Raw genomic sequence first — 13,146 nt, forward strand, 5'->3', positions numbered from 1 at the left:
CACAGACAGACTTATATTCCACTGCAATGTATGCGCTTTAATGAACTGAGAAAACTATGTTATTTCTTGTCCCCTTAGCTAAGCAGGGTCTGGTTGCATATGAATGGGAGACTTGATGTATGAGCACTAAACTGTTCTCCTTAGGGGATGGAGCCGCTCTAAGAACAGAAGGTTTCAAGTTCCCTCCCTAGCTTCTCCAAGATAGGACAAGATTTATTTATTTTTGAATAGGACAAGATTTTTTTTAATTGAACCAACAAACTACCAAAGCATACAGTACATTGCCAAAGCACAATTATATACAAAGTGGTTGTTTGTACATGATATATCTACAAAGATTTACACACAAGGATTTGGAAACCCACAAGGTTATGAAGTATATGCAGGTAGTACTGTAACTCGGGGGTGGGGGATTTCAAGGCACATCAGGTAATGGGGGGGGTGGGGGTTACATCCAACGTCTGTTTCCACAATTTGTCCCATTGCTGTTTAGAAGAGATACTCTTGTCTTTTTGCACATAACCATACTAAATTTTCCAGAAGAGATTTACTGTCTCATCTGCGTGAACCTCTTGGTTGCGTCTTCCCTCCCTATTCCTATGCAGAAGCATTGCATAAATGACATACAGGTTTACTAACCTGATTACGAGGAGGGGAAGAGGAGGGGAACATTCCAATTCCCTAGTATGAGGGCACCTGTCCTGTCCTGTTTCCTTGAAGGTTTATTTCTGGGACCTTGAAAGGAGGTTCTATCACTCAAACCCGATGTTAGTTCTTCCCAAGTCTGCGTGCAACCTTGGAGAAGCCACTGCCAGTCTGTAGAGAATACTAAGCTAGATGGACCTATGGTGTGACTCAGTATATGGAAGCTTCCTATGTTCCTAAAAGGAGTTTAGGAGGAGCCTCTGTATCAAGTCTTGTAATATCTGAGCTGAGCCCTTGGGTTTCATTTTTCAGTGGAAATCCTGAGAGGCTACATTTCTGCCCAGTGTTTAAACTCTGGCTAAATAATCTTGCCCATTTTTCCTAGTAGAAGCCAGGCCACAATGTGCAGGACAAGCAGTTACCAGAGACAGGATTCCACTACAATTCCCAACAAAGAATGGGCAAGTACTGTGTCTCAACACAGTTTGCCCAGGGGAACTATCAGTGAGAGAAAGGAAGAGTACCTAGTCCCAGGAACTGGAGGGCTGTGGGCCACCTCCAGCCTCAAAGGCAGGAGGGCTCTGAGTACCAGTTGCAGGGGAGTAATGGCAGGTGAGAGGGCACACCCTCAACTCCAGTCTGTAGCTTCCAGCGGCATCTGGTGGGTCACTGTGCGAAACAGGATGCTGGACTAGATGGGCCTTGGGCCTGATCCAGCAGGGCTGTTCTTGTGTTCTTATGAACTGCTTGCTGTAGATGTCGTTAGCCACCATCCCTTATGGGTTTGATCCAGTATGTGTGTGTGGAGGAGCTCCATGACAGGAACTCAAATGTAAAATATTCCCCTCAGTGCATGTTGAGTATTTCCTATTCCTTACTCTTGGAAAAGATCAGGGAAATACCTCTAAACGTATGGCATTTGCATGTCATTACACAGGCATCACACAGACATTAGCAGCTGCATCAAAATAGAATAACTGTATTTAAGTGAAAAAATGCAGAGAACACTTAATATCAACCATTTATTCTCATTCTCTCTCTCTCCCTCTCCCCTTTATATCTGCCCATCCTTGAATGGCTCAGGGGGGTGTACATTAAAAATTCAAATCACATAAATTCAAACCACTGACAATATTAACATAAATAATAAAATAAAAGCAATCAAAATATTAACAGAAAACTCATTTAAAAACTATTTACATGTTATTAAATGCCAGGCTGAAGATATGGGTCTTTATGGCTATCCTGAAAGCCTCAAAATATGCTAAACTTCTTATACCGATAGGCAGTGTGTTCCACAAACTAGGGGTGACAACTGAGAAGGTCTGATCCTTCTGATCCTTTGGTTGATACGACGGCTCCGCCTGTTCTTTGAAGAGAATGACCTCAAAACTGGTGCATCAGCTGGTAACCTTCAGGCTAGACTACTGCAATGGACTCTATGTAGGACTTCCTTTGTACATAGTTCAGTAACTTCAGTTAGTTTAAAATGCGGCAGTCAGATTGGTCTCCAGGTAAATTGAAGAGACCACATCATGCCTGTTCTTGGAGTGGCTGCTGGTATCTTTCTGGGTGAAATATAAAGTGCTAGTTATTGCCTTTAAAGCCCTAAACAGCTTAGCCCAGGTTACCCGAGAGAATGCATTTCCTTGCAAGGTCCCCACCACTCAGTAAGATCATCAGGAGGGGTCTGTCTGGGTACCACCAGTTCATCTGTGGCAAAGAGCCAGCATGGTGTAGTGGTTAGAGTGCTGGACTAGGACCGGGGAGACCCGAGTTCAAATCCCCATTCAGCCATGATACTAGCTGGGTGACTCTGGGCCAGTCACTTCTCTCTCAGACTAACCTACTTCACAGGGTTGTTGTGAGGAGAAACTTAAGTATGTAGTACACCGCTCTAGGCTCCTTGGAGGAAGAGCGGGATATAAATGCTAATAATAATAATAATAATAATAATGTTGGCCTCTGCATTGTGCTGCACTTTCCCCTGTGGCAAAGGGGTTCTTTAAGAGCAAATGTGCCCTGCCAAGCCCCAGCAATATTTGGGAAGGCACACACAGAGTCCCGGAGAATTCAGTCCTTCCAAGCACTTTCCTCATAGAGCTCTATGGGGAAAAGCACTGGGAAGGACTACATTTACCAATGTTCCTTGTGCACCTTCCAAGACAGCAGTGGGGCTCAGAAGAGCTCAGCTTCCCTTAAAGAAGTTCCATTAGCACTGGACAAAGCTCAGCACTGTGCAGTGGGACTGTCACCTCCACACGGTACCAAGAGGACTGTGTGAAGTATTTGGCTTTAGCCAAAGCTTTTCATAGGCTTAAGAAAAAATTAATCAGGGTGCTGCGCTTAGGGTTGATAGGAACTGCCACTGACTCCTGGGCCAGTGATCTAACACAGATCTAAGCACCATGTGTGGTACAACTTGCTGTGGTCATATCTCTTCTCCACTATAATATGGAACATAAAATTAATCTGTCATCTATAGGGAACAAAGAAAATTTGTTGAGGCCTGTCTTAGGCAATATCCAGGTCTAGGATTCATCTTCACTATGAGAGGCAACCTGCTGCTTTCTTTGTAACAAGTTAGGTTACAAAGTGCAGTCACACCAACAACCGGTCAAGAATAATGGTTGGGATTTTTTAGTTCAAGTGAAAATTGACTTCACAATACAAAACAAATGCATCAGTGATTTAATAAAACTCTCTCCCCCACAAATGGTGACTCATCTGTCATTTCAAACATGTGTGTTAAAAAAAAAAAAAGGCATTTGCCCATTCTTAGTGGAACGGTGCCACAGCAGCCATGCTTACTGGTTTCCATCTACTGCTTCATTATTGGGCTTAGGCAAAACTTCCCAGGAAGAATTAGGGTTGCTGTTCTGTCTCTGCAAGAAAGAAACATAAAAGCAGGACTATCAAAGAAAAAAGTGAGGCGATGAGAAACTCAGAATTCAAGGGGGGAAAGTAATGAGATCACCATCAATAGACCTCAGCTTCTTCACCTTCAGTCTTTTTATGCTCTTGCTCTGATACACCAGCCCATTATCAACCTTAACAGCTCATTTCCCAGTTTTGACTCTGGACACATTTAACAACTTAAAGGTTTGGGCTCTGTGATTGTTCTGTAACTTGAATTTAGTTTGAATCATGCAAAACTTAGAAAATGTAACAGACAAATGAATGTTTACTTATTCACAAAGAAAAAGAATGATTGCTTTATTTAAAACTCAGCAATTCCCCCCCCCCATCTCAGATGGTCTTATCACTGCTAGATTGATGTAAACCCCTCTTATAAAATTATACAATATGAATGCATACCCTAGCACCTGGTAAAGAAGTAGACAACTGAATGCAAAGATTTATGCAACAATAATAATTTGGAGAAACAGAAAGGACATAGTTCCTGTTCCTAGTTACCAATTCGTCATAGGAAAAAAGCTGTCTCGAGTTGCCTTTGAAAGTGAACTTCAGCTTGTAAGGTAAAATAATAGCAGAAAGATGACATTCTCTGGATAAATTCTAGTCATAGATAAATCCTAGTTACAGTAGAGCTTTAAGAACTTAAAACTTGCCAACAAGCTATATTTGAATTGAGGCCCCCAGAAACATTCATTAGTTTGTGAAAGTCCAAATCTGTAACAGTAGCCGAGAACCAGAGTAACCATCCACTGATGTGCCAGGGTTTTCTATTACATGTGGTAGCGGGAGGTTGGGTGAGAAGTTATTTTCAGCGATTCCCCTGGTTTTGTGGTAGCAAGCATGACTTGTCCCCTTAGCTAAGCAGGGTCCACCTTGGGTGCATATGAAAGGGAGACTAGACATGTGAACACTGTAAGATATTCCCCTTAGAGCCACTCTGGGAAGAGCAGGAGGTTTCAAGTTCGCTCCTTGGCTTCTCCAAGATAGAGCTGAGAGAGATTCCTGCCTGGAACCTTGGAGAAGCCGCTGCCAGTCTGTGAAGACAATACTGAGCGAGGTGGACCTATGGTCTGACTCAGTATATGGCAGCTTCCTATGTTCCTGTGTTTCCCAAAAACATTTCCCTGAGGATCCCTAAACCCCAGGGAGCAGTGTTCTATCTATTTTTTTGCCCTCCCATCAGTGTGTGGAATCAATTTTTTTCTAGGTGGCAGTATCAAGGCAGTGTGTGCACACATGCATTTGGAGTGGGACCTTCCTGGTTCAACCTGAGTGGGAACCAAAATTGACTGAGCAGACATTTAACAAACCATGTGAACACGTGCACAGGCCTTAGAGGGAACACTGCCAGGGAGATGGGGATGCACAGTGGCTGCATAGGGAAGAGGTGGTTTCTAAAAATCTCTCTCTCACACACACACACGGCATGTCACAGAGGGTTAGTCTGGATATTAGCTATACTATAAAACTCAACACCACACACGGGGAAGAAGAATGACCAAATGCTAAAATACTTCCAATGGCACATACAAATCCTACCTAAAATGATGAAAACATGCTGAGCTAGAAACAAGTCAATGTGCCATTCGAGGTTTTTATAGTTAAAATATTACTGCTTTGTTTTCAAATTTAATGCAAGTTTTTTTTTATTAAAGAATAAAATTCAGAGAGTTGTCCTCTTATCTACAAGTAGTTGGGCCACTATGAGTTATTTGTACGCTGGCAATTTTAAATACCATTTTAATGTATCACGGTCTCACACCATAAATTGAGAGAAAGACATTACTTAGTGATAGCTATTATGGTCAGCTGATTCTGCAAAAACCACGTGAAAGCCTATCAGCTTGACAAATGTCATCAGCAATTGTGTTAAAAGTGGCTTTGCCATGATATAGAATGAACTTATGAAAGCTTTGTCAGGTACTCTGGTGTGTAAGGTCATATACAAAGGTGCGACCACACTTGGAGTACTGCGTACAATTCTGGTCAACACATCTTAAAAAGGATATTGTTGAACTGGAAAAGGTGCAGAAGAGGGCAACCAAGATGATCAGGGGCCTAGAGCACCTTTCTTATGAGGCAAGACTACAACACCTGGGGCTTTTTAGCTTAGAAAAAAGATGACTGCGGGGAGACCTGATAGAGGTCTACAAAATCATGCATGGTTTGGAGAATTTGGAGAGAGAGAAATTCTTTTCCCTCTCACACAACACTAGAACCAGGGGTCACTCCATGAAATTGATTGCCAGGAGGTCTAGGACCAACAAACGGAAGTACTTTTTCACACAATGCGTGATCCACTTGTGGAACTCTCTGCCACAGGATGTAGTGACAGCCAACAACCTGGATGGCTTTAAGAGGGGTTTGGATAACTTCATGGAGGAGAGGTCTATCAATGGCTACTAGTCGGAGGGCTGTGGGCCACCTCTAGTCTCAAAAGGCAGGATGGCTCTGAGAACCAGTTGCAGGGGAGAAATGGCAGGAGAGAGGGCACGCCCTCAACTCCTGCTTGTGGCTTCCAGCAGCATCTGGTGGGCCACTGTGAGAAACAGGATGCTGGACTAGATGGGCCTTGGGCCTGATCCAGCAGGGCTGTTCTTATGTTCTTTAAGGTCAAGCACTAGGTAGAATGACCACACATTGCTAGTGTCTTTATAGGTTTTGCAAACATTACTTTATGCTGAAACAGGGATACCAGATACACATATATGATTAAATAGCTTAGGTGTAGATGAACAAATATAACTGGTCTGCAGAACTGTATCTAGATAGTAACATGCTATCATCACAAGAGCTGACATACAGCACAGCGCCATGCAGATCCAGAAGTAGGGTGTGCACGCTGCTACCAAGCCATTGAACAGCCCGTGCTCACCAGTTGCAAACATGGGATTGTTCCATGCCTCCTAACAGGGGCGTAACTACTATTAGGCAAGGGGAGGCGGTTGCCTGGAGGCCCCCACACCTCCAGGGGCCCCCCAGAGGCAAGTCACATGACTCTCCAACACCCGCCGAGCTTCCTTCATTATTCTGAATGATCCTTCCTTCCCACGTGTTTGAAAAGTCCAGAAGGATCAAGAGATGAGATCGCTGGGTTACAATCCCACCCCCACTTCACTATATATTGTGAAGTGTGTGTGCGTGTGTATCAGGAAGGGGCCCATTTTAACATTTTGCCTCTGGGCCCACTCCAACATTGTTATGGCCCTGCCTCCTAAATAACATGTCCTTGCTGCTGCATTGTTACTTCCATTGGGAATAATGGAAGTGGCAACACAGCTGCCAAGATGCACACTTTAAAAGGCATGGAACAGTCCCATGTTTGCAAGTGGCGAGCATGTGCTGCTCAGTAGCTAGTCACAGTATGCGTGCCCCACATGTGGATTCACAGGGCACTATACTGTATGTCAGCCAACAATACTGTACAAATTTAGAGAACTTTCAAAAATGTCTAGGTCTGCAGAAGAGTTTTACCACTATGCATTAGGGCTACTTCAAACATTCTATACATTTTCTACCTAGACAGTGTTTCTCTAAAGGTTACCTATCATTTGTATGGTAGATAATTTGTATATGGAATGTAGGTGCAATATTCACAATCCAACACCTGGATGCAACTTGCAAAAATTTCCTAAATACAAATATTACCTAACATCACATCTGAAATGGCAATGAAGATTTTGTTGTAACTATGCTTACTCTTCTAACAAATGTCACAAATCTAAGTCCACTTTTAAGTCTGTTAAAAGCTGCAATTCTAACCATATTCAATTAGTGTAGAACCCATTGAATACAATGGGATTTTTCTTTGAAGCGAACACTTTTAGATCACTGCTGCATGACTTTAGTTTTTAAAGTTGTTATCTAGCATTTTAATTGTCTATATTAGAGTCTTTAACTGTTAGTTTATGCCCTGAAATATGAAGATTTAATACTTTTCTGATGTTTCTTTATAAATAATTGTTCAAAGTCAGTTTTGTCTAAAAACAATTTTTGAAATACACTACATAATTTTACAAAGAACAGGAAAAACACTATAACAAGATAGCAACAGTATTCTGGGGGAGTTATCCATATGTTTTGTGGCAAATAGGAACTGTAAAGAGCACATTGTGGTAAAAGAGCACATTGTGTGGAAAGTGTCATAGGCCCTGGCCTTATTCTCTTTCAAGGGTTATACCTTTGCCCTTCTCTTGGCTTCTAGAGTGACATAAGCATAGGCTTTCAGCCTAATTTATAGAAGAAATTGATTTGTTAGTGTCTTCCAGTCAAGCCTATGTTAATGGAACTTCTCCATACCTTTTCTCTAGGGAAGTGAGAGAATTGCACTTCACCCTCTCTTGAAAGGGTGCTTGAGTCCATTACTTGTCTTGCCAATTCACTTGTCCTTAGGAACATAGGGAACTGCCATATACTGAGTCAGACCATTGGTCTATCTAGCTCAGTATTGTCTTCACAGACTGGCAGCGGCTTCTCTAAGGTTGAATCTCTCTTAGCCCTATCTTGGAGATGCAGTCAGGGAGGGAACTTGAAATGTTCTGCTCTTCCCAGAGCAGCTTCATCCCTTGAGGGGAATATCTTACAGTGCTCACACATCAAGTCTCCCATTCATATGCAACCAGGGCAGACCCTGCTTAGCTATGGGGACAAGTCATGCTTGCTACCACAAGACCAGCTCTCCTCTCCTTGTACTGAAAGAAGGGGCACAATTTAAACATGTGCCCTAATCAACAAGTATCACCTGTGCAGCATTGCATGCACCTGTCTCAAGGAAGCTGGGTTGCCTTGCCAGGATATGCATGCCAGGAAGCCATCACCTGAACCGGTTCTACACTGACACACTAACCCTGCATGCACAGTGCTAAGGGCAGAGTTTAAATGCAATGATGGGACTCTGCAGAATCACACATCTTTTTGTGCATCCACCATCACATTTGATCTGGGCCCAAGTTATTTATACAGGATTACAGTACCCACCGCTCTCCCTTAGTTCATTTTGCCACCATTTTCCTTAAAGGCTGAGGTGCATATATAGACTCTTCACCACAAAACAAGTTGTTCCTCTTAGGGCTGCTTCACAATTGACCCAATTCCTACACAACAGCCTACACACACACACAACACACACACGAGAGAAACCAGGAGCATGCATCACAAGGCAAGTGTGTAGTACTCGGTCTTCTACAATTGCACCTCGCGTGTAAGGGCCACTAGCTTTGGTGACAAACTCTTGAGAGCCTCATTCCTCCTCTGGCTGAGGGAAGCAGGCGAGGGACCAGACCCCTCCCCAGCAGCCTCCACTGCGGCTACGGCTCCGACGTCCTCCAAACGGTCTCTCTGTGTGTGTACGAGGTCCCTCCCTCTCTCCCGCCCGCCGTGTGAGAAAAGCCCCCTTTCCCCGGATGTCTCAGAGTCTCTTCACGGCTCCTGCAGGGCCGCTCTCCAGGAGCCTAGTAGGCCCCGAGGTGCTCGCAGACGCGACGGCTCCGCGGGCGCCTCCAGCCGTCCCGGAATGGGCGAAGCGCCGTGAGAGCGAGGCCCGAGTCCGGCCGCGCGAGCAGAAAGAAGGCGGGAGCGAGGCCGAGTTTCCCTCGGGGGCACCAGGCGCCGCCGCCGCCACAGCGGGGAAAGCGGCGGTTCAAGGCTGGCCTTCCGCGTCTGGCCTCCTGCGTGTCCCGCGGTTGCTGCCGGGCGGCGACGACGGCGAGGTCACGACGGCAGCGGCGGGGTCAGAGGGCAAAGGTCGCTCCCCCAGCATCCTCCGTACGGGGTGCTCAGCCATCTTGGATCCTCGGGACAAGAAAATTCATGCGGTGAGTTCGGCCCTATTCTCCTTCCCCCGCCGCCACCTTCTCCGCGGCGGCCCGCCTGGGAACCCCCCGGGGGAGTCCGGGAGCGCCTGGGGGAGGCTCTCCGCCGGCTCCGGCCCCGCTTGGGCTGGCTGGGGCCGGCCTCATCCCGCTCGGTTTCCGTTTGCTTTTGTCTCTCTGAGGGAGGGGGGGGAAGAGATGTGTGAGGGGAGAAGGAGGAGGGGGAGGAAGGCGACGCGGCGGCGGCGGCTGCGCAACGTCTGAGACGGGAGCGCAGGAGCCCCGGCCCGCTCGCCCTCCATTCCCCGGTGCCCGGAGCGGGGGGGAAGGCTCCGCCGCGGGAGGCGGCACAGTGGAGGCCGCGCTCGCCCGGGCCGCGTCCGGCTTCTTGCTCGGGCCGCTCCTCCCCCGGCCCCGCAGGTTCCTTTCCCGCCGCTGCCGGCTCGCTCCTCTCGGCTCCTGCCTCCCGCCTTGCTGGGCTACCGCTTGGCCTAGTGGCGGCGGCCTCTCCTCTCCCCCCTCCCGCGGTGCTGCCCTTTATGCTACTGGCGTGCGAGCGCCGTTCGGGGCCCCTCGTCCGAGCGCCACGTCCCCCCACCCCCCGATGCCTGGGGCTTTGGGTAAGGAAGCGACCGAGCAGCATTTGCTCCCTTCCCGCCATGCTTCGTTCCCTCTCCCTTCCCACTGCTGGGTGGTCTTCCCGGGCGGGAGGTGGCCTTTGTGGCCTGTTTACAGCAGCCCCCGAGCAGGAAGGCCGGCCATGAAAAGGGCCCCCTTTATTTGCCTGTTGCCTCGGAGTCTTGGCGAAGAGTCTGCATCCGGCCTCCAATGGTCTTTGCAGAAGAAACTTCAAAACGGGCGATTACGCGCTCTCCTGGCGCGGTGGTGATGGTCTTGTTTTTGTTTTGAGAGCATTCGCTCTGCAGCGTGCACTGCGGCCCGCCAGAGATAAGCTGTTAGCGGGCGGGGTTGGGGCTTGGGGGGAGCGTGTAAATAGAGAAATTGCAAGTACGTCTTGGAGGAAAATGCTAGGCGATCCTTTGTTTGCTTTGATGCTGCGTTTGATAACGTGATCAGCCCTGTCACAGTTAGTGAGTTGGGAACAGGTTCTGGACAGATTGAGATGGTTTGGTCCCAAAAGATCAGAGAACGTAACATGTTGTAATGGAGTTTTGTTATGTGTCTGGTGTCTACAGATGGGGCCCTGTATGTAACGTTATTTCTGTTCATTGCATTTTATGTCATAATCTAATCAAAGTAGAGCACAGCGGATGCATTTGAGGCCCCCCCCATTTTAGAAAATAATATGATGGGTGTTCTTAAATGTCCAGCAGACATGCCTGATGCAGCCTTCCAGGGTGCCCACATTCTTTATTTGGGGCTAGATCTTAGTGCTGATGTAAAGTTTATAGGAGGGCTGTAAAACTTGCAGACAGCTGGTTGCTTGGAAGGTTTGTGGCCTACATCTGTGCAGAGTTAGGCACACTTTAGTACACTGATTTCAGTGGGCCTAGGCACAACAAACTTTGTATAGAAGTAGGCTATGAGATTCTGAAATGGGCTGCCTACTAGGAATGTACGATAGTGTCTCAATCTCGGCTTTACAGTTCTTTTTCCAGGAAAGCTGAACACAAATTGCTTTATACTTTCCAAATGTGTAGGGAACTGTTTGGAGAGAAGAGATGAAGTTAACCCTTCCACCCCATTCCATAAACAACTTAAAGAGACTTATGGAAGCTGATTATAAAATATGCAATATCTGAGCCCCCACAAATCACTTCGAGAACCTTTGGCCAACATTTACTGTTTGAAGAGAGAACAAAGTTTAGGTTCTTGAAATAAGAATTTTAATTTAATTTAATCTTTGGACTTAAAGATGTTTTGAATGAATTCAGTTCTTTTGAATATTTTCTGGGTGACATTACACAGTTTTCCATATTCTGGAGTAAGCATCTTTGTTATGGAGCAAGGTCTCCTCGCTCTGGAGTAGGGAAACTGTGTGCATCATCTATTGTTTAAAGAAAACCCCACTTTTAGATATATGTATTCCATGTTAACTCTTTTAACCTTACTATAGGTGATAAATGTTAATGAAGTTAGTTGGTTACTAAAATTTATAGATCCAAAGCGTCCTTCATTAGACTTCTGTGACTAAAATGTGAAATTAGAAGAAATGATTTGTTCCCTAGATCTCACATGGGTTCTGTTAAAGTTTATGCAATCTAACTGTAGACAAAATTGCTATGTGAACTTTCTTTGTAATTTTTAAATATAACTTCTGAAAAAGTGTTTAAGATTATGCCTCTCTTCTGCCTGTTGGTAAAATACTTTGTTATGCCAGTGGGTTTATTTTCATTTCAGCAAGACAAGTAGTCTAGTATTATGTATCAGCCTAACTGCAGAAAATAATTAGTGATGTCAAAGTAAGGATAGTCTATTTATTCCTACATGAATACAAATATATTACGTGTATTTACACTGAAAAGCTGAGGAACTTGCTTGTTTTTCTAACTGTACTTATTTGAAACCATAGGAAGCTGTGTAAAAAGTTAAGCTCTGATATCTCTGATGGATAATTTTTATTCATAAACTTAGGGTTCCCCAGATATTAATTGCCTGTGGATTAAGGGAAAGATCCCCAAGTTCCATGCGCATTTACTGACCAGCCACATTCAGATGTAACAATGATGTGTAGCCACTGTTGTCTTGGGTAATGTGGCCACTCTTGTGTTGAGTAAGCCACACAGATTTGTGTGAAACTGGAGCAGTTTGTGCTTCAGCTTTCATGGGTGAAATGTTACATGAAGTATGTGACAGTAATTCCTACAGTAAATAATGCATTACCGCTTACCAGTAACAATAAGCAAACAAATTACAGTCAGTCCCTGACTTACAAATGACCCATACTTACGAACAAAGCCTTCATAACATTAATGAAGTCCCCAACTTACAAACGCCAACATGCACATACAGACAAGTTGTCCCTCATATGATAGAAACTATATGTGTTCTGAGTTAACATCCAACTTACAAATGAACTTTTGGAACACAACCCAAAGTTTTATTTGGATATCATGAGTTGTGGCAACTGCTTCACTGTCTTGTTGCCACCTGCCATGTGCTTTTGAGATCCTTCCAGTAGCCGCTGGTGCAGGCCCTGGGGTGGTGGTGACAAGAGGCACCTTTAAGCAGAATTTAGAAGGTACTTACCTCCGCTCCAGCAGCACCTGCAAGCTGCTCCGAGATGCAGCTTGCCAGCACTTCCTGCAGTGGGGGATCGGCTCTGCCACTCACCTGTCTGCTGGTTGGGGGAATGGCTCTGCGGAAGCCAAGTGGGTGGCGGGGCCAATCCCCCATAGAAGGGAGTACTGGGTGGCCTGCTGCAGCTCGGAGCAGCTTGCGGGTGCTGTCAGAGCAGAGGTAAGCACTTTCTAATGTATGCTTAAAAGTGCCTCTTGCTCCCCTCCCCCGGCAGCATCCTCACCAGCCACTACTGGATCCTTCATTCTTTGATAGCATATAGAATGGAAAACTGCAATTCTATATGCAGTGCATACTTATTATTATTATTTATTATTACATTTATATCCCGCTCTTCCTTCAAGGAGCCCAGAGCGGTGTACTACATACTTCAGTTTCTCTTTCACAACAACCCTGTGAAGTAGGTTAGGCTGAGAGAGAAGTGACTGGCCCAGAGTCACCCAGCTAGTTTCATGGCTGAATGGGGATTTGAACTCGGGTCTCCCTGGTCCTAGTCCAGCACTCTAACCAC

The 13,146-nt window shown here is 45.6% G+C and overlaps 1 protein-coding gene and 1 long non-coding RNA gene across 9 annotated transcripts in view; one reads left to right on the plus strand and one right to left on the minus strand.

Annotated features, from left to right (window-relative positions):
* Positions 1 to 1,649: 1,649 nt before the first annotated feature.
* On the minus strand, positions 1,650 to 8,901 carry LOC128326402 (uncharacterized). The gene is made up of 2 exons (XR_008308031.1): positions 3,457 to 8,901; positions 1,650 to 2,213 (listed from the first exon to the last, which is right to left on the minus strand). It is a non-coding gene; the product is annotated as an uncharacterized LOC128326402 (long non-coding RNA).
* Positions 8,902 to 8,926: 25 nt separating this feature from the next.
* CNOT2 (CCR4-NOT transcription complex subunit 2) overlaps positions 8,927 to 13,146 on the plus strand; it is a 100,321-nt gene continuing 96,101 nt past the window's right edge. For 2 of the 8 annotated variants that reach the window (XM_053253146.1, XM_053253141.1), the window contains exon 1: positions 9,241 to 9,377. Coding sequence is in view for 3 of the 8 variants with exons in the window: in XM_053253137.1 (XP_053109112.1) it covers positions 8,967 to 9,377 (411 nt within the window). In the remaining 5 variants the exon portion in view is untranslated. Of the gene's footprint in view, positions 9,378 to 9,655; positions 9,995 to 13,146 lie in introns of those variants that run through there. The other 6 variants (XM_053253148.1, XM_053253144.1, XR_008308030.1 and 3 more) reach the window with 5 other exon arrangements.

This window comes from Hemicordylus capensis, chromosome 5 (genome assembly GCF_027244095.1).
Source record: "Hemicordylus capensis ecotype Gifberg chromosome 5, rHemCap1.1.pri, whole genome shotgun sequence".
Classification (NCBI taxonomy): Eukaryota; Metazoa; Chordata; class Lepidosauria; order Squamata; family Cordylidae; genus Hemicordylus; species Hemicordylus capensis.